The sequence below is a fragment of the Mytilus galloprovincialis genome, chromosome 14 (genome assembly GCF_965363235.1).
Source record: "Mytilus galloprovincialis chromosome 14, xbMytGall1.hap1.1, whole genome shotgun sequence".
Lineage (NCBI taxonomy): Eukaryota > Metazoa > Mollusca > Bivalvia > Mytilida > Mytilidae > Mytilus > Mytilus galloprovincialis.
In genome coordinates, this window is record NC_134851.1 from 67,224,785 (window position 1) to 67,247,246 (window position 22,462).

Genomic DNA, 22,462 nt, shown 5'->3' on the forward strand with positions numbered 1-22,462 from the left:
TCAAATTCCTGACTTGGTACAGATATGTAACAAATTGCAATCGTGTGAAATTTATATCAAACCACAATAGGAGTGAAATTTTGCTGTCAAATGCAGCTTGTCTGTTCTATGGTCAGGTTGTTGTTGCTTTGACACATTCCCCATTCCCATTCTCAATTTTATTAGTAGGTAGTTTATATTCATCATAATTCTCTTATAAGTCAAATAAGTCTTATATATCTATTTTTATCAATCTTTTATCAGTCAAAGGAAGTAAAAGTTATCAATCTTGCTCTTATTATATAAGTCAAATCAAGTAAAAGACATCTGTTTTTATTAAGTCTCCCAAATAAAGTTTGGAGACTTATTGTTTTTGCTCAGTTCTTATTATTTTTATTCTTCTTCTTCTTCTTCTTCTTCTTCCGCCACTTTAAAAAATGAACTTGTCCGCAGCGTTTCTCCAAAACCGCTTGTCAGATTGACTTAGAATTTCATAAAATGGTAGACTAATATGTCTAGGTGAGCCATCAATCTTTCGTTTGTGCATTGGGGTCTGTTAAGGGGTATTTTGGGGGGTAGAAAGGAGGAAGGGGTTTACTATAGAACCCTATGGGATTTTATTTTCTAAAAATTTCAAATGAATATAACTTAAAAACTGTAAGTGATAGATACATGCAGTCTTCAGAATTGATTATAGGACAATAAAACAAATCACATGAAATATAGGGGGAGTCCCTGGGAGTTCATCCCCACCCCTTTCAATTTGAGAATATGCTTATATTTTGTAAACGGTCCAAATCCCTACCCCTAAACCATATATATTCTTAAATGGGATGATAAAACAAATCAAATGAAATTAAAAGGAGGTCCCCGGGGGTCATCCCCACCCCGTTCAATTTGAGAATGTGCTATTATCTTGTAAACGGTCCAGATCCCTACCCCTAAACCATATATATTCTTGAATGGGATGATAAAACAAATCAAATGAAATTAATGGGTAGTCCCAGGGGGTCATCCCCACCCCGTTCAATTTGAGAATGTGCTATTATCTTGTAAACGGTCCAGATCCCCACCCCTAAACTACATATATTCTTGTAGGGGACAATAAAACAAATGAAATGAAATTAAAGGGAAGTCCCTAGGGGGTCATCCCCACCCCCTCTTGTTTGAAAACTTGTAAACGGTCAACATCCCCACCCCTAAACCATATATATTCTTGTAGGGGACAATAAAACAAATGAAATGAAATTAAAGGGAAGTTTTTAGGGGGTAATCCCACCCCCTCTTATTTGAAAACTTGTAAACGGTCAACATCCCCACCCCTAAACCATATATATTCTTGTAGGGGACAATAAAACAAATGAAATGAAATAAAAGGGAATTCCGTAGGGGGTCACCCCACCCCCTCTTGTTTGAAAACTTGTAAATGGTCAACATCCCCACCCCTAAACCATGTATATTCTTGTAGGGGACAATAAAACAAATGAAATGAAATAAGAGGGAAGTCCCTAGGGGTCACCCCACCCCCTCTTGTTTGAAAACTTGTAAACGGTCAACATCCCCACCCCTAAACCATATATATTCTTGTATGGGACAATAAAGCTAATCAAATGAAATTAAAGGGAAGTTCCTGGGGGTTGCCCCACCCCGTTCAATTTGAGAATGTGCTATTATCTTGTAAACGGTCCAGATCCCCACCCTTAAACCATATACATTCTTGTAGGGGACAATAAAACAAATGAAATGAAATGTAGGTAAATTCCCTGGGGGTCACCACCACCCCCTCCTGTTTGAATACTTGTAAATGGTGGAGATCCCTACTCGTAAGCCATATATATTCTTGTATGGGACAAAAAATCAAATCAAATGAACATGGGACCATATGAATGGCGAGTTATGGGAGCTTTGTTTGGGAGACTTCGTAACAGCATCCTGTTACAATTACTTCTTGTTCATCATGCTCTTATACATTTTGACAAATAATATTTGAATTATAAGTCTAATTATTATTATCTCTATTTTCACAGAACCACCGAAGGCTCCACCAATGAGGAGACGTCCTCGGTTGACTACAACAACGACGACAACAACAAGTATGTTTATTTGCCATGATGGCTTTTAACCTGATAATGAAGTATTAGCCACTGGACTTAAGAAACAACAAATAAACAAGCCCTGTATCAAGAATTTTACCAAGAAGATTAAGCTTTTTTATAATAATTGTATTAATGTATTAATGAGTTGTTTGGCAGTGCATGATGGCAATTGCTTAGAATGAAAAATTTATAAGAATTTAACATAAAAAGGGCTCATAGTCTGTTTCACCAACCGCACTATAGTGTTTGAAACAGCTTTTTTCCATATTTTTTTATGATTTAAAGTACATCAATTTATTTACAAATAAATATTTATAGTAAAGTTTGTGACCGAATCAGTCTAGTTTCATTCAAGTAATCTTAGGTTTTGTAATAATTTTTTTTTAGTTCATCTGGCCCTTCAAGCTTAAGTGAGCTTTTCTCATCACTTGGCATCCTTTGTCCGTCATCCCCTGTCCTCTGTTGTCATCGTTGTCGTTGTTAACTTTTACAAAAATCTTCTCTAATTTTTAAAATTTCATGTTAGTTCATCTTTAAACAATGGATAGATTATCAAAATTATAAGGGAATTTTAGATCAATTTAGTCTCATAAAGAATTTGGTTTTCTGGAGAATTTAGACCAAAGCATTTACCATGTTTACTGTGGATTTATTTATTTTCAAGGTGGTACCTAACACTACAGGGAGATAACTCTGTAAAATCAGCTAAACGTTTTAATTACGTTATGTTGTCAAGGAAATATTAAGCTTCTAAATGATCAAAAATAGTATTTGTCAAACTGCTATATAACCAGTGTAATTTTTCTGAAAAAACAGTTGGTTCAAATTTTTTGAAATTTTTATATTTTTGTAAAAGGGTCAAAGTAAATACTTTGTCAAAATTTTAAGAAAATTAAACGAGCCAAATTAATTTTAATTAAAGTGTTGGGTACCACCTTAAGGACACCTATTATATTGGTGTATGATAAAATAAATTTTGTGGTTTTACAAGAGTGGATACAAACCTTTAGAAAATTTGAATTTATATTGGTTAATCTGTACCCACGAAATCCACAAAAAATTGGAATCCAAGGAATAACGATGAATGAACAGTATTATAAGTGAATTGGAAAACTTTTTTGCCTGATGTTTTATTGTTATTATGACCCATTTATGTTTTCTGGTCTGTGCATCTGTTCGTTGTCCATCTATCCATTCGTTTGTCCAGCTGTCTGTCCCACTTCAGGTGAAAGTTTTTGGTCTAGTTTGTTTTTTATGAAGTTGAAGTCAAAATAAATTGAAACTTAGTATACATGTTCCCTATGATATGATCTTTCTAACTTTATTGCCAAATTCCACAGTCCATTGAACATATAAAATGATAATGTGAGTGGGGCATCCATGTACAATTGACACATTCTTGTTTTTAATTTTTTTCAATTTCATTTCAGCAACAACCACAACTCCTCGTCCAACTACTACCCCAAGAGACTTTGGATATGATTTGGTTGTTGTTATGGACTCGTCTGTCAAACCGGAACATTTCCGCTGGATGAAAAGTTTTACTAAATCTTTATCCCGACAACTCAGTGTTGACGATCATGAAGTTAGAATTGGTGTTATGAGATACAGTACATATGCCGATAGACAGTTTGACTTGAACCGATATTCAAACAGCGAAGAGATGGTAAGGGCTATTGATAGGATATCCTACCGCCCCGGACGAACTAACACAGCAAAAGCTTTAGACGCTGTAAGAACGAGAATGTTACGATCATCTAATGGGGATAGAGACTATGCTAGGAACTTTGTGTTGCTGTTGACGGGACAAGACAAGAGCTTGAACACTAACAATGCATGGAGAGCTGCTGAAAGACTTGAAGACGATGGCGCTGGTCTCTTTGTGATTGGTTTAGACATTCAAGACGAAACAGAGCTTGACGAGCTATCGTCACATCCACTTTCTACGTACCAGTTCTTAACCAGGAGTGAGTCAGAACTTCTAGAACTTCCAGGACAGATAGATTTTGGATTGAAAGGAAGTGAGTACATAACATTACAGGGAGATAACTCTGTAAAAATCATCAGAATGTTAAAATCATGTATAATTGTTTAAGAAATATTAAGCTTCTCAATGATCCAAATTACTGTTTGTCAAATTCTTATAAATCCAATGAAATTTTCCTAAAAGTTTGTGGTTCTAATTTTTTGAAAATTTAAATATTAACTAATCTTCATAGATGAATTAGGAATTCCTGCACTTTTTTTCAAAGCTTGTCTTATTATATGTCAAAATATAGGGTTATTGTATGAATATTAGGGAATATTGTCCCGAGTAGAATTGTATATTGTACGAGCTTGCGAGTGCAATATATGTTCTACGAGGGACAATATTCCCCATTATGCATGCAATAACCCTATTATTGTATAGCAATATTATATATTTAATAGTAAAAATTGGTTTAAACTAAGATTTTGTCGTTGATGACGTCATGAAATTTTGAAGATTTATTGCACTAGTGCAATATTAAAATTTATTGCACGCTAACTTTTGGTTACTTCCTGTGGGAAATATTATATTGCTATACAATAATAGAACATAGTGATCAAGGATGCAGTTACACTGTCATGTAGCTATAGTGTAACTCATTCCTAAAAAAAATAAAATAATCTTCATTTGTGTATAACATTAATGTATTATAATAATTCATATTTTATTGCAGTGTCTAAAATTCCAGACTGGCCTCCATTCAGACGAAGACCAGTGATTACAACTACACTACCCCCTACAACAACATACAAACCACGCCCACCACGCCCACCAGGATGTAAGTACACACCCATTTGGATATAAGTACTGACAACAAAATGGAGGTCAAGTTCAATAATGACGATTTTGACTTTTACCGTTCAGGAGTTACGGTTCTTGAAAGTTTAAAAAATGTTGTGTCCGTGCATTTACTCATGAACCGTTCAACCAAACTTTTTAAAATTTTAATATGTTGTTACTGACAACAAAATGGAGGTCAAGTTTAATAATGACGATTTTGACTTTTACCGTTCAGGAGTTACGGTTCTTGAAAGTTTTAAAAATGTTGTGTCCGTGCATTTACTCATGAACCGTTCAACCAAACTTTTTAAAATTTTAATATGTTGTTACTGACAACATAACGGAGGTCAAGTTCAATAATGACGAGTTTTACTTTTACCGTTCAGGAGTTACGGTTCTTGAAAGTTTAAAAAATGTCGTGTCCGTGCATTTACTCATGAACCAGTCAACCAAACCTTTTAAAATTTTAATATGTTGTTACCGACAACAAAATGGAGGTCAAGTTCAATAATGACGATTTTGACTTTTACCGTTCAGGAGTTACGGTTGTTTGTCCTGCTAGAGGGTCATTTTCTATCTAGTTTATATGTTGTTATTGTTGACAACATGGAAGTCAAGTTTGATATTGATAATCATAAATTTTACCTATTAGGAGTTTTGGTCTTGTAATATTGATAAATGCCAGAACACAAATAAATGTTAAAGAATCCGGTTTACTGTCATTTTGATAGCTGTTGTTTACCACTGCAATAGATGAAGTCTCTGTCTTTAATAATGGTGTTTTGGCAGGTGTGACAAACTTTGCTTAAAGTTAGAAGATGTTGTTAATGTTCCAATGACAAACTTGTAAAAGTAAAACATTATAGGTCAAAGTACAGTCTTCAGCATGAGGCCTTGTCTATTAAGACCCACAAAAATTATTAGTGTAAAACCATTCAAAGAGGAAAACCAACTGTCTAATCTATTTAAAAACAAAGAAACATTTCAATTAAGAATCATGTAACAATTGACAACCACTGAACAACAGTTCCTTAGTATGTTTAAGGTGGTATGGGTGTCTTTCACCATCTTGGATTGTAAAAAACAGAGAACCTAAGGTCCAGATTTTTAATCAAGTTAGCAAAATTTGATGAATGAATGGAGATATTTGATGTGAATTTTCATTTAAAAGAACCAATTTATAAGAATATTACTTATAAATATTAATACTTATACAAGTGTAGATCATTTTTGGTTGTTTTTAAATGTTTTCAAATTGGCATTTTAAGGGGAGGTAACTCTAAAACAGTGCATTTTCTGAAGGAATCTACATGGAATTTTCCTATTTTGTATTTTAGCCGGAAAAAACGTACGGTGACCCTATCTTACTTTTGATATTCTCAAAGCATTGTCTGAAAGCTATCTTTTTCTAATTTATTTTACAATTCTATCATTTTGTTTAGTTTCTAATTACAAAATGGTGTTTTTTCCTGTATAAACCATACAAAATGTGCCATTTTGTCACGACCTGTAGTTTGAGAAAATGCGCGGTGACCTATCATTTTTATAATATTTTTGAACATATATCAATAGATACTACGTTTTGGCAATGTATGAACAAATTCTATCATTTTTATTTTAGTCTCCCATACCACCTTAACTATTTTTATAGATTGTAATTTAAGTTCTTCTTGAAAGCATGTACATCAGAAGCGGATTCTGGATTAATCTGGTATTGTCGGGCAGATTGTAATTTTAGTTTTATTTATTTACAGCATGTACATCAGAAGCCGATATTATTTTTGTTCTGGATTCATCTGGTAGTGTTGGGCAGTATGACTTTTATAATGTTCTAAACTTCACCAATAATATTGTGAACGATCTGGAGATTGACAGCGGTAACTTCAGGGTAGGGGCGGTCACCTTTAGTGATAATGCCAGACAAGAATTCTATCTGAACTCTTATAACAAGATGCAAGACATTGAGAGAGCTCTGTCAAGGATTCGCTATGTCTATGGTTCTACCAATACGGCTGATGCTCTAAGAATGGTCAGAGAGACCATGCTTACAACATCTAATGGAGACAGACCTGGTAAGATTTACAGAAAAATTGATACGGTCACCCTTAAAAATATTTTGTTTTTTGACCAGACTATACTGTGGGTAGGTACATGTAAGTTGGGTTTTTTTTTTTCAGCAAAGAGAATTGAAGTGGTGGATGTTCATGTCTGATTAAGTATGGAGTAGAAAGCTATTTTTACAGTAGTGGAAGTTAGAGTTACCTTGGATAGAAAACTAGCCTACTAAAAATCTGAATAAAATTTTATCATTGGTTGAATTTTCATTGTTGAGTACATTTAAAACCATTCAAAATATTTTTGTTTACCCTTTTGAATATGGGATATTATCCAGAATGCATTAGTTTGGAAATGACAGGTTGCCATTGGCCATTAAATATGTTATCCATCTATCAGTTTGATCAGAATCATAATGATTGTTTGATTATAAAATGGAGAAAGGAAATGGGGAATGTGTCAAAGCCACAACAACCCGACTATAGAGCAAATAACAGCTGAAGGCCACCAATGGGTCTTCAATGTAGCAAGAAACTCCTGCACCCGGAGGCATCCTTCAGCTGGCCCCTTAAAAAATATGTATATTAGTTCAGTGATAATGGACGTCATACTAAACTCCGAATTATACACAAGAAACTAAAATTATGTACATTTTAGGAGTACCAAATGTGGTTGTTATAGTAACAGACGGAGAATCTAATATTAGGCACACTGAGACTTTACCGCAAGCTAAGTTACTGAAAAATATGGGTGCAACCTTGATAACGGTAGCTGTTGGCTTTGATCAAACATCTCCAGAGTTGACTGGATTGACCTCTGAACCCGTACAAGATAATTTGATACGAGTCACAAATTATGATGCACTTGCACAGCTGAGAGAAAAACTGGTGGAGCCTTTATGTAAAGGTAATGTATAAAAAATAAATAGTATCATCTCTGGAACTTTTATGTATTAGTAAAGTTACCCCTTGAAATCAGGAACAACACAATGTATGGCCATGATTAACATAATTTCCCCCTACCATACCATGTTATTAGTTTACATTATGTCAGACAGAAAACTTTTCGCAAAACATCTATTAATAGATACATTGCAATAAAAGATACACCCTTAATTTGCTCATCTTAAAGATATAAAATAGTTCAAGTGCAAGAGACAAGATATATGTAAAAAAAATAATGCCTCAAATATATTAAAATAATTAAAAAGGTAATTAATTCAGGATGCTGCACAAATTATTTACAGCACAGAACCTTAACAAAAATGATTAACACACATCTTAACAAGTATCTGGGTTTCATTAAGATTATTATAAATCATTTATATACGGTTAAGATCTTAAAAACTAATATATTTTTTATTTCAGATATTAATTTGTGTAATAAGAATCCTTGTAAGAACGGTGCAGAGTGTATTGATGGTTTGAGGAGTTATAGATGTAATTGTCCTGATGGCTACTTTGGTGCAAACTGTGAAAAGGGTAAGAGGCAGTATAATAAATATTACACTGTATTAACCAGCAAATTCTTCCATATGTATTTTGTTTTCTTTCAGCTACTTTGAATTACTTTATACTTTTTGATATCTATTTTCGTGGATTGTACTCTTCAACAAGTAAAATGGTAAAGATTATTCCAAATTGCACAATTTTGTTCAATTAACTGTCATTTTATGGCTAAATATGTAACTTTTAAAAACTTTATTTATTTGTGTCTTAGATGAAGTGCGAAGACTCAAACTTTGTTTTAAATTCATTTTAATTTAGCACACATAACCTCTTTGTATTTCCTATAAGAATAAGAGATCATGAAATGACTTGATTAAGTAGCACCTACATTTTTTTATGCAAAATATATATATATTTTTTTATATATACATACATTCACAGCTACATTTGTTAAAAAAAATATAGTTATTGCATTTTTTATTTATTTTTAGCTTGTTCTGGAGAAGCTGATGTTGTCTTTATGTTGGACTCTTCCGACAATATAGGCCGTCCTACTTTTGAAAGAATGAAAAGGTATTCTGAAACTCTCGTCAGTGAGATGAACGTAGAAGACTGTGGTGTCAGAGTGGGATTTATGAAATATAGTTCTGCACCTATGATCCAGTTTAATATGAACCGATACACGGATACCGATACAATCAACCGGGCTGTGGATAGTATCCATTACACTAGTGGACGTGCCAATATGGCTGATGCTTTCAGAGAAGTTAGAACCAGGATGTTTAACAATGCGGGGGATCGTTCAGATGTTAAAAATGTTGTTTTCTTACTGTCCGATGGTTCAACGGACATTAAGAAAGAAGATACGATGATGGAAGCAGAAATGACAATAAATTCTGGCATAAGTATTATTCCAATTGGTATACAACTTCGACACAGGGAAGAGTTAGAGAATATTGCTACCTCGCAGGGTGTTAATGTTGAAGAGATTAACGATGATAGTGACCTTCTGGGTCTGAGTGATCAGGTGCTGCGACCAGTCATGGAATGTATGTTATCATTTATATACTGTACACCAACTTATTTTCATGAAATTAAAAAAGAAGATGTGGTATGATTGCCAATGAGACATTTATACTGACTCTTCACAAGAGACCAAAATAACACAGAAATTAACAACTATAGGTTACCGTACGGCCTTCAAAACAATGAAGAAAGCCCATATTACATAGTCAGCTAGAAAAGGCCCAGAAATGACAATGTAAAACAATTCAAACGAGAAAACTAACATTCTAATTTAAGTACAAAAATTGTACAAAAAACAAGTGTAACACATAAACTCACGACAATCACAGAGGTACAGGCTCCTGACTTGGGAAAGACAAATACAAGCAAAATGTGGCAAGGTTAAATACTTTTATTTCAACGACTATTATCTGTACTTTTCTTAGGATGGTTTATTATAGAAATTGTCCTTTCTTTTAGTCAAGCTGTCTGTTCTGTTCATGTGCAATGGAAGTGCAAATCAAACAGACGTTATCATTGACAAATTAAAAGCTTTAAAAAGCTATTAAAGAATAACAAAAATCTTATAAGACTCTTACAGATGGCTTATAACGCTACGGTCATGTAAAAGATTTATAAAAAGAAAAATGGGACCTTGGTTCAGGGAGATAACTCTTTAAATCAGTTATGTGTTTGTTAAAGTCAAGTTTCATCAATGTGTTTTGAGCATTTACCTGAAACAGATTGGAAATAATCTATGTAACCTAGAAGCTTAGAATATATTTATGAAAATGGTTGACACAAGCGTACTGATGATTTACAGAGTTATCTCCCTGAACCAAGGTCTACCCCCTTAAATGGGCAAAATGTTTTAAGGCATTCAAATGGATAAAACCAGAAGTTCCGAACATCTGACAAAAATTCCAGAACATGACAAGTAAACATCTTTTAGTAACATTATCACAGCTAAAGGGTAGATAATTAGATTTAATTTAAATTCAGGGGAAGATAATTAGATATGACTTTAATTAAGGTGGAGATAACTGGATTTTTTTCAAATGGAAAGGGAGATAATAGGATATTTTTACTTCAATATACTAAAAGTATAATGAGTGGGATAGGGGTTTGATTGTAGTATGAATTGGTTCCATATTGTTGCAATTAATGAGCATTTTTATCATTGCAGTGAAAGATTATTGTGGAGGAAACCCCTGTGAACATGGAGGTACTTGTCAGAGTGATGCTCTTGGTTACAGGTGTGACTGTGTTCCTGGATACACAGGAGAGAGCTGTAACAGAAGTAAGTAGGATTATAATCCATATACTGTAAATAAAAGAAATTATTAGTGCACTTTTGAAGAATGGTCTTCTGTGGATCAATTAATGTTTGGTGTGTACCAATTTTTCATGGATTTGAAAAAAATTACATGTTGGTGGAAATCTAATTTCGTGGTTCACTGTCGAAGTCAACATACAAGCCTATGAGAAATTGTCTTTCGTTCAACATTTACCTGTAGCCATGAAATTCACAAAAATTGGTAACCAATTAAGAATTGAATACTTCTTTTTGTAACTTCATTGGGGTGTAAAAGCGTTGACTGAAGTACATTTTGTATGAAGCGCAGAAGCGCTTCATACTAAAAATGTGCGCACGGTCAACGCTTTTACAACCCTATAAAGTTACAAAAAGAAGCATTCAATAGTTATAATTACATTTTTTTAGCAATGATCATGAAAACACAAATTTTATTATTGTTTTATTTAATTCACCTGTGTAATTTATTGTGGGACCACATGTTATCATGAATGAAAAGTTTTATTGAGCAATGCAATTGCTTACGGAATAACATGTGATGCGCAGTTAGCCAATCAGAATAAAGTATCATAATGAAACATACATCTAATGTAACTATTGAATAATAATGAACCTACAGTAAACAGTGAAATCAATTATTTAATTTTAGGATATAGCAATAAACAGATCTGTGTATGGACCTGAAAATTAAAGTCTTTATTATTACAATACTTGCCCAGAGTTGCAATATTTGTATAGATAAAAATAGGAATATTGCAGTTACTTCTGAATTGCCTGTATAATTATAGTGATATTGTTTGCCTTAAATTAATGGAGAATAAAGGCTTTTTCCCCTAGAGAAAAATCCCAATTTGAAAAAAAAATGGCTTAAAATTATTCCCAAAAAGACAACTTTTTTCCCAAACAGTGCAGTTTCAGTAGTAATTGTGCATGAATATAAACTGAAAAACACTCATTTAAACCATTTTCATGCCTAAAATGACTATATGTGCAGATTTCAGGGTCTATTTATGTATTATCACTGACAATAAGGGGTCTTATTTCGAATGAGGGTTTACCTCTCAAAAGGGGTCTGCAAATTGAAGTTCCAGTCAAATTCATCTTTCATTATAAACTTCCCAATTTGATAAAAATGACACATATTTTCCCAATAAAAAAGGGTAGAGGTAGTTTTGAAAAAAGCCAACAATATCACTGAATTACAGTCAAATCTACCTTAGTGGGGTTCATGTTGTTTATTCTTAAGTTTTCTATGTTGTGTCATGTGTGCTGTTGTTTGTTTGTCTTTTTCATTTTTAGCCATGGCGTTGTCAGTTTGTTTTAGATTAATGAGTTTGACTATCCCTTTGGTATCTTTCGTCCCTCTTTTAAAAGTCAGCTTGTTTCATTGTTCACCTCTAAGGATCACTTTAAGACCCTCCCAACTGTTTTCTGTATAATTTAACTATCCTAATTATATATATATATACCCAGTCAGTGATCACCTTTTTTTTTTACAGCAAATCACATTTCAACCTATAATGTTTATATTGATATTTTTAAGAACTTTAAGTGCAATATATATAATTGTAGGGTGTCAGGCCAAGGCTGATATTGTATTTGCTGTGGATACTTCAAGATATGTCTCCAAACCACAGTTACGTCAAGTTAGAAGATTTATAAAATCTATGGTCAAAAGGATGTCTTTCAAGAGTAGGATGAATGCAGGCATTGTACAATTTGGAAGGGCTTCTGATGTTAAATTGACGTTCAGGGAAAGTTTTAAGAAGAGGAATGTGCTTAATGCTGTCTCTTCTATCAGGTAATAATTTAATTTTGGGTGTAAAAAGTCTTCTGATTGGCTGACAGTGTTTTGTCTATCAGCTCATAGACTTAATTTCGTCATGTTTTCGTGACATCACTTGTGTTTTTTTTCCCACAATATTTTCTCCTTAAAAATGAAATTTAGAATTAAATAAGAAGTAATGACTGTAATATTTTGTCTTTCTATTTGAAAGAACTAAAACAAAGATGGTGCACACTTTAAAATAACTCACTACACGAAAAGAATATTCATTTTGTATTTTGATATCCCATGCATATATAAGTTATATGATCTAGAATCCATTAAATAAAAACCCTTGCCTAACCCCTTAAAAAGATTTGGTAATCATTTGAGGTCCTTTTTGTCGAGCCTTTGGTCTGTGGTTAAAGTTTTTTGAAATTTTAATAACTTTCTTTAACTATCCTGGAATTGTACCAAACTTGGATAGAAGCTTGTTTATGAGCAAACTCTAGTATCTAGAACGAAATTTGCTTATTAATAGATTTAGTTTTTCTGACAGTTAACCTTACATACAGTTTGCCGTTAAAGTTTTTAAAACATTTATTAGATTCATAAACTATCCTGGATTTTTACCAAACTTTGACAGAAGCTTCTTACAATGAAAACATAGTATCAAGAGGAATATTTTTAATTATTATATTTTTTCCTAATTTTTGTTGAGCCTGCTATTAACTGCAAAAATATTGCAGACACTATGTTCCGCGGAACCCTTACAAATTTGTGCTTATACAGTGAAACCTGGCTAAACTGAATCCTGCATACACCAAAAAACCTGTATTAACCAAACATGTTCTTCAGCCCAGTCATTAATTTGCATGCGTTTTGAACCTAATAAACCGAATATTGGCCAAAGCCAAACAAAATCTTAAGTCCCGAAGAGATTAGGTTTATACATTGTGTTATACAGGTTTCACTGTAACTATTAATGTATCTTGCAATTTATAAAGTGTTGTTTCATTATTCTTTTGCTAACTGCATTAATTATCTTTTTACAGGAGAATGCCAGGTAATCCTGATCCAGCCGAGGCTTTACGTAAGTCCAGGATTAGTATATTGGAAGGTGGCGGAGAACGTGATTATGCTCCAAACATTGTGGTTCTAATAACTACCAGCACAAGACAAGAAGACGAGGTCATTGAAGAGGCAAATAAACTCAAACAGAAGGGAACCAAAGTCATTGTTGTTGGTAAGGGATTTAATTTGTCATTGAATTTAAGGGGGTAGACCTTGGTTCAGGGAGATAACTCTTTAAATCAGTTATGCATTTGTAAAAGTCAAGTTTCGTCAATGAATTTTAAGCATTTACCTGAAACAGATTGGAAATAATCTATGTATCCTAGAAGCTTAGAACATATTTATGAAAATGGTTGACACAAACGTACTGGTGATTTTAAGAGTTATTTCCCTTAACCTAGGTCTACCTCCTTAATTTGGATGTTTTATTGTAAATTTACATTTTCATACAAGCAAACTTTTCAAAATCTCCATGGGGTTTTAAGTGCAAGATGACCTTAATATGCTCCTCTTTAATGTTATAACTGTTCTTAATCTACTATTATATTTTTTGAAAAAAAGTACCATTTTAACTGATTTGAATGCTTGTTTTAAATTCTTCAGTGTATAAAGAATGTCAAAATATATAGGTCAACTTTATCTGAGAGTGATGGAAACTTAGTCACTTAATTATTTCAAAATTTTAACATGTTGGAAAAGTATGTTATAATTTTATATCTGTAAATTTTTTTGCTGATGATACCCTCTGATACTAGCATTCTAATAGAATGAGAATAGGAATTGGGAATTCGGCATAGGAAAACAACCTGATCAAAGAGCAGAAAACAGCGGAAAGATACAAACTGGTCTTCTGCACAGCCAGAAAATCCTCTCCAGGAGGTGTGTTTCAGCTGGCACCTTAACAAAAATGTTTACTAGTTCAGTGATAACATGGATAATGGACATCATACTAAACTCCGAAATATATAAATGAATTAAAATTAAAAATCAAACCAGACTTACAAAGGCAAGAGGTTCCTAACTCAGGACAGGTGCCAAAATGCGGCAGGTTTAAACATGTTTTGTGAGATCTCAAATAACATGTCTTTTAATCTTTTATCAGGTATTGGTTTGTCAGCATCAGATGAAGAATTTATGATGGCAGCAGTTAGTTCCCCTGTTAATAAATATTTGTACCAGTCTAAAGATGTTGCTGGATTAACTGATATATCTGACAACATTATGGCTTATCTTTGTAATGGTAAGTATAAATAGGAACAAAAGTTATCTCCCCTTTGAAATGGTTATCTCTCCTGTTAGTAAATATTTGTACCAGTCTAAAGATGTTGCAGGATTAACTGATATATCTGACAACATTATGGCTTATCTTTGTAATGGTAAGTATATATTTCGCCAAAATAACAAGCTTTTTGGACTTTGAAAAATTTGCAAAATGAAACAGTTATATATATAGAATAGTTTTTTTCTGAACACCTTCACATATTGAGCTTATTTTTAGTATGTGAGTCTACTATGATGATTTACAGATCAGAATTCCATTCCCTAAAATGGTTTCAACTTTTTTTTAGCTCACCTGGCCCGAAGGGCCAAGTGAGCTTTTCTCATCACTTGGCGTCCGTCGTCCGTCGTCGTCCGTCGTCCGTCGTCGTCGTCCGTCGTCGTTAACTTTTACAAAAATCTTCTCCTCTGAAACTACTGGGCCAAATCAAACCAAACTTGGCCACAATCATCATTAGGGTATCTAGTTTAAAAAATGTGTGGCGTGACCCGGTCAACCAACCAAGATGGCCGCCACGGCTAAAAATAGAACATAGGGGTAAAATGCAGTTTTTGGCTTATAACTCAAAAACCAAAGCATTTAGAGCAAATCTGACATGGGGTAAAAATGTTTATCAGGTCAAGATCTATCTGCCCTGAAATTTTCAGATGAATCGGTCGATTGGTTGTTGGGTTGCTGCCCCTGAATTGGTAATTTTGAGGAAATTTTGCTGTTTTTGGTTATTATCTTGAATATTATTATAGATAGAGATAAACTGTAAACAGCAATAATGTTCAGCAAAGTAAGATCTACAAATAAGTCAACATGACCAAAATGGTCAGTTGACCCGTTTAGGAGTTATTGCCCTTTATAGTCAATTTTTAACCATTTTTCGTTAATTAAAGTAATCTTTTACAAAAATCTTCTCCTCTGAAACTACTGGGCCAAATTAATCCAAACTTGGCCACAATCATCTTTGGGGTATCTAGTTTATAAAATGTGTGGCGTGACCTGGTCAACCAACCAAGATGGCCGCCACCGCTAAAAATGGAACATAGGGGTAAAATGCAGTTTTTGGCTTATAACTCAAAAACCAAAGCATTTTGAGGAAATCTGACATGGGATAAAAATGTTTATCAGGTCAAGATCTATCTGCCCTGAAATTTTCAGATGAATCGGTCAATCGGTTGTTGGGTTGCTGCCCCTGAATTGGTAATTTTGAGGAAATTTTGCTGTTTTTGGTTATTATCTTGAATATTATTATAGATAGAGATAAATTGTAAACAGCAATAATGTTCAGCAAAGTAAGATCTACAAATAAGTCAACATGACCAAAATGGTCAGTTGACCCCTTTAGGAGTTATTGCCCTTTATAGTCAATCTTTAACCATTTTTCATAAATCTAAGTAATCTTTTACAAAATCTCCACTGAAACTACTAGGCCACAATCATCTTTGGGGTATCTAGTTTGAAAAATGTGTCCGATGACCTGGCCATTTAACCAAGATGGCCGCCACGGCTAAAAATAGAACATAGGGGTAAAATGCAGTTTTTGGCTTATAACTATGAATTCAAAGCATCTAGAGCAAATCTGACAAGAAGTTAAATTGTTAATCAAGTCAATATCTATCTGCCCTGAATTTTTCAGATGAATTGGACAACTGGTTGTTGGGTTGCTGCCCTCCAATTGGTAATTTTTAAAGAAATTTTGCCGTTTTTGGTTATCTTGAATACTATTATAGATAGCGATAAACTGTAAACAGCAATAATGTTCAGCAAAGTAAGATCTACAAATAAGTCAACATGACCTAAATGGTCAATTGACCCCTTAAGGAGTTATTGCCCTTTATAGTCAATTTTTAACAATTTTCATTAATTTGGTAAATATATGTAAATTTTTACCAAATATAGTTCTCTGTTACTAATGGGCAAAGTTCATTATAGATATAATTGTAAGAAGCAAAATCGTTCAGTAAAGTAAGAACTTCAAACACATCACCATCACCAAAATACAATTTTGTCATGAATCCATTTGTGTCCTTTGTTTAATATGCACATAGACCAAGGTGAGCGACACAGGCTCTTTGGAGCCTCTAGTTCAAATCTAGAACATTTCAGTGATTCTATTTTGATTAAAGATACTTTGTCAATAAGTTTTTAAAAAAACACATGATTTGTTAAACTCAGGTCTGCATGCCCATAGAATTTATTAATCAAGGTAAACAAAATGAGTCCTGTGTGGTGACTTAAGCTTACTAGCCGAGCATTCCTCTAAGTGTTCTATGAAGGGATTCGTGCTCTACCTTGTAAACATGTTGACTCAATTTTTTAATTAACAACAACTTCTTGTTTCAGAGAAAGATATGTGTGAGACAAATCCATGTCAGAATGGTGGCCATTGTGTCAGTGAACGCAACAGTTACTTTTGTGAATGCAGAGAAGGTTTTGCTGGAGTGAACTGTGATCAAAGTGAGTAATCTCCCCTCTGTAAGTAAACCTGAATCAAAGTGAGTAATGTACCCCTGTAATTAACATGATTCAAAGTGAGTAATCTCCCCTCTGTAAGTAAACATGAATCAAAGTGAGTTATGTCCCCTCTGTAAGTAAACATGAATCAAAGTGAGTTATGTCCCCTCTGTAATTAGTAAACAGGACTATTATCAGAGTTTACAATTTAAGGTTTTTCCATCATTGTATTACTATGAAAATGTAGGAGACAACTTAAGTACCATAGTTCAAATAAAGAAGATGTGAGCAATTACAGGTTGTCGCACAGCCTTCAACAATAAGAAAAATATAAACCTTATAAACAGCCTTAAAAGGACCAGGCTTAAAAATATGAAACAAGTCAAACGAGAAAACAAAGGACCTTATTAAGGTGGTACCTAACACTACAGGGAGATAACTCTGTAAAATCAGCCAAACGTTTTAATAACGTTGTGTTGTAAAGGGAATATTAAGCTTCTCAATGATCAAAATTGGTGTTTGTCAATCTGCTATATAACCAGTGTAATTTTTCTGATAAAATGGTTGGTTCAAAATTTTTGAAATTTATATATTTTGGTTTAAGGTTCAAAGTAAATACTTTGTCAAAATTTCATGAAAATTAAACGAGCCAAATTAATTTTACTGAAAGTGTTGGGTACCACCTTAAATGCAATACAAATATATCAATCATTACAAATCCAACTGATTAAGGATGTTCGCTGCTCAGTTTCAAAATAAATAACTTTTCTTAAAACTAGTATATATTGATAGGGAATAAATTGAGGAATCAAAAAAGCAAAAAAAACTATAGGGGTCAATGTGCTTGTTTGGAGATTTTTTTTTGGTTTGGTGACTTTAATTGATACAATACAAAAGGTATCAATCCGTACACATCCAAAAGATTAAGTGTAAGGACTTCATTAACACCTGTATACTTGTTCTCTCTGCAGCTTGTGATGCCAAGGCAGATGTTGCTTTCCTCATTGATTCCTCTGGTAGCATTGGTCAACATAACTTCCGACTGGTCAAAGACTTTATTTACAAAGTTGTGGAGGAACTGACCATTGGAAAGAGACACACACGTATAGGAGTCGTCTCGTACAGTACATCGGCAAGAATGGGATTCCATCTTGATGATTATATTACTAAATCTGGCGTAGAAGATGCTATTTCTAGTGTTGGCTATGTTTATGGTAACACAAACACAGCTGCTGGAATTAAAATGGTTAGAAGAAGTGTATTTAATCCATCAAGAGGTGACCGACCTGATGCTCAAAATTTCTGTAAGTAAATCTATATGTGATTTATTGTGGTATTTATCTGAGATCTTCAGTAAATGTGATTTTAAGCAATTTAATGTTAGAATGAAATTTTTTAAAAATTCAGTTCAGTTTGTGGTTAAAAATTTTCACGACAGGATTTTTTCTAGGTTTTTTCTGCTAATTTTCCTCACATTGAATTTACTTTTTTATGTTGCTCTTACTAAAAGTTGTTAATATGAAAAAAATCTGTTGTGTTAATAAATACTGTATTGTATTACCAAATATACAAATCTTCATGACAATTTATTTATCTTTCCTTTACAGTGATCATTATAACGGATGGTGTATCTAATGTACATGCAGAGAACACCATACCGGAGGCTCAAAAAGCCAAAGAGGAAGGGGTACATGTTATAACTATTGGTGTGGGATCATTTGATTCTGCAGAGTTAGAAGCAATGGCTAGTGAACCTGTTGCTAATAATATGCATATAATTGATGATTTCAATGCGTTGACACGTTTGACAACTGACTTGGTTAAGGCCACATGTAGAGGTAATTTTTAAATCTATAAGATGGTGGTAAAAAAGGGGGAGGGCATTTGTGCAAGGATGAATAAGGGACATAAAGAAACCATTTCACAATGAATGAAAAAAAATAGAAAAAAAACTTGCAGATAAAATAAAAATTTTGCAAGCAGGATACATGAATATAACCACAATTTCAAGTTTGAAAGTTTCCTTTTTGTTTGTAACTTATTTTGCCAACTGATATTTGGTGTAATGGATGTATTTACATTTGTATGCAAATTTATCCACCTTTACATAAAATTACACAGGTTCACATTATTTGCTGCACATTTTTTTTAATCATAATAAAATATCTTTTGAGAAAATAATTTTAAAATACCAAAAAGGGGAGACAATATTTAAATCATATCTAAAAAAATAGATTATAAAATAACCAGATTATATCTTGATGTGCAGTATGAGCTGAATGGATGACTGTACTTTAACCTATAATTGTTAACTTTTTAGCTCACCTGGCCCGAAGGGCCAAGTGAGCTTTTCCCATCACTTGGCGTCCGGCGTCCGTCGTCGTCGTCGTCCGTCGTCCGTCGTCGTCCGTCGTCGTTAACTTTTACAAAAATCTTCTCCTCTGAAACTACTGGGCCAAATTAAACCAAACTTGGCCACAATCATCATTGGGGTATCTAGTTCAAAAAATGTGTGGCGTGACCCGGCCAACCAACCAAGATGGCAGCCATGGCTAAAAATAGAACATAGGGGTAAAATGCAGTTTTTGGCTTATAACTCAAAAACCAAAGCATTTAGAGCAAATCTGACATGGGGTAAAATTGTTTATCAGGTCAAGATCTAACTGCCCTCAAATTTTCAGATGAATCCGACAACCCATTATTGGGTTGCTGCCCCTGAACTGGTAATTTTAGGGAATTTTTGCTGTTTTTGGCTATTACCTTGAATATTATTATAGATAGAGATAAACTGCAAACAGCAATAATGTTCAGCAAAGTAAGATTTACAAATAAGTCAACATGACCAAAATGGTCAGTTGACCCCTTTAGGAGTTATTGACCTTTATAGTCAATTTTTAACCATTTTTCGTAAATCTTAGTAATCTTTTACAAAAATCTTCTCCTCTGAAACTACTGGGCCAAATTAATCCAAACTTGGCCACAATCATCTTTGGGATATCTAGTTTAAAAAATGTGTGGCATGACCCGGCCAACCAACCAAGATGGCCGCCATGGCTAAAAATAGAACATAGGGGTAAAATGCAGTTTTTAGCTTATAACTCAAAAACCAAAGCATTTAGAGCAAATCTGACATGCAGTTAAGGTGTTTAGAAGGTCTAGATCTATCTGTCCTGAAATTTTGAGATGAATCCGACAACCTGTTGATGGTTGCTGCCCCTGAATTGGTGATTTTAAGGAAATTTTGCTGTTTTTGGTTATTATCTTGAATATTATTATAGATAGAGATAAACTGTAAACAGCAATAATGTTCAGCAAAGTAAGATTTACAAATAAGTCAGCATGACCAAAATGGTCAATTGACCCCTTAAGGAGTTATTGCCCTTTTAATATAGTTAATTTTTAACATTTTTCATAAATTTTTGTAAATTTGTAGAAAATATTTTCCACTGTAATTACTGGGCCAAGTTCATTATAGACAGAGGTAATTGTAGCAACAAGAATGTTCAGTAAAGTAAGATCTACAAACACATCACTATCACCAAAACACAATTATGTCATGAATTTATCCGTGTCCATTATTTAATATGCACAAGACCAAGGTGAGCGACACAGGCTCTTTAGAGCCTCTAGTTATACATTGTGACTGGGATAGAGAGTTGTCTCTTTGATACTCATACCACATCAAATAGAAACACCTTTTTTCTAACTTACTGGAAAATTATATTTAATGGCATTTTTAGTATTTAATCATGATAATATATCTTTTTAAAAAGTAGGTAAAAACACATAGACGGGGAGACAATTTTGAAACCATATCTAAATTTTTTATTTTAGTTTTGTTACTTAAAGTAAGGTACAAAAACAAATAAATATCAAAATTTATGATAATATATAAAAAAAAAAAAAATGTAAAAAAAAAGTAGGGGAGACAACTTTGAAATCATTTTAACAAAGGGAGATAATCAGATAATAGATTTTACTGTTATTTCACAGATGAATCCATATGTAACGAGAATCCTTGTTTGAATGGTGGTGTCTGCAGTGTTGGGGTCAATACGTTTCAATGTAAATGTCCAATGGGATACTCAGGTCTTAGGTGTGAGAAAGGTATGTATAAATATACAGTGTTGGGGTCAATACGTTCCAATGTAAATGTCCAATGGGATACTCAGGTCTTAGGTGTGAGAAAGGTATATATATGTATAGATAGATACTGTAGAAAGATAAAAAAAAATATTGTACGTACAATGACATATACATGAAATACAATATATTAAAAATTTAGAAATATGTAATCAATAAACAAGTCTATGTATACCAACCAGCCTTTAGAAGCTTAATTTTATGATGTACTATTAACTATGTACGAAATATTATATGAATTATTTCAAAATCATATGAATTCTCAGGCTTAATTCTGATTAGATAGTTTCTATTTATTAGTGATGTTTAATATCAAATATGTAAAGTTCATCAAAAATTTAGAGAGAATTATTTCTTGACAAATTTTTAAGGGCTTATATCTTAAACTAATTTTTTTCTTCATTTATATACATGTACTATCAATTTATAACAAGTCTTTTGAAAAGCTTGTTATTTTGGAAAAGAGTAGTGAAAATCCTTAATGGCTGAAAAGTGTTATTTCGACTAGATTTTTTTGCATCATATATGCAATTTTTATAATAATAATTTTGGGAAAAAGGGCATGAAAATTTGGTACTTTGCATAAGGATTCTTTGAACTTATGTGAACTTGAATGTTGGTAGTTCTGTTAACAAAGCATGGTTTGAAAAGAGAAGCGAAACATACCAGAGGGGCATTCAAATTCATAGATAAAAATAAACTGACAAGGCCATGGCTGAAAAGAAGAAGACAAATTATACTACAGAAGAAATAACATACAAAACTAAAAACTAAGCAACATACAAAAACTGGGGGTAATCTCAGGTGCTCCTCCGGAAGGGTAAGCCTGCTCCACATGTGGCACCCGCCGTGTTGCTCATATTAGTAACACCTGGTAAATAGTCTAATTTGGTAGGTCACATTCATGGAAAGGGAAGAGGATTGTAGTTACAACATTAGGAACATAATAGGATCATCTATGAAATGGATTTTCCATTATTACTGAAGTATGCTCCATCAACAGATTTACAATTACACTATATTTTCTTTTGAAGGCAATAACATATTAT

The 22,462-nt window shown here is 33.2% G+C and overlaps 1 protein-coding gene across 2 annotated transcripts in view; it reads left to right on the forward strand.

Moving 5' to 3' along the window:
* The window catches only part of LOC143058204 (uncharacterized), a 73,819-nt gene that overhangs the window by 49,375 nt on the left and 1,982 nt on the right, over window positions 1–22,462 (forward strand). For both annotated transcript variants that reach the window (XM_076231668.1, XM_076231669.1), the window contains 15 exons: window positions 2,007–2,072; window positions 3,506–4,096; window positions 4,778–4,882; window positions 6,639–6,956; window positions 7,597–7,845; window positions 8,307–8,420; window positions 8,879–9,436; window positions 10,579–10,692; window positions 12,280–12,508; window positions 13,528–13,718; window positions 14,649–14,786; window positions 17,160–17,273; window positions 18,242–18,574; window positions 18,878–19,108; window positions 21,264–21,377. In XM_076231668.1, coding sequence (XP_076087783.1) covers window positions 2,007–2,072; window positions 3,506–4,096; window positions 4,778–4,882; window positions 6,639–6,956; window positions 7,597–7,845; window positions 8,307–8,420; window positions 8,879–9,436; window positions 10,579–10,692; window positions 12,280–12,508; window positions 13,528–13,718; window positions 14,649–14,786; window positions 17,160–17,273; window positions 18,242–18,574; window positions 18,878–19,108; window positions 21,264–21,377 — 3,465 coding nt within the window. The remainder of the gene's footprint in view (window positions 1–2,006; window positions 2,073–3,505; window positions 4,097–4,777; window positions 4,883–6,638; window positions 6,957–7,596; window positions 7,846–8,306; window positions 8,421–8,878; window positions 9,437–10,578; window positions 10,693–12,279; window positions 12,509–13,527; window positions 13,719–14,648; window positions 14,787–17,159; window positions 17,274–18,241; window positions 18,575–18,877; window positions 19,109–21,263; window positions 21,378–22,462) is intronic.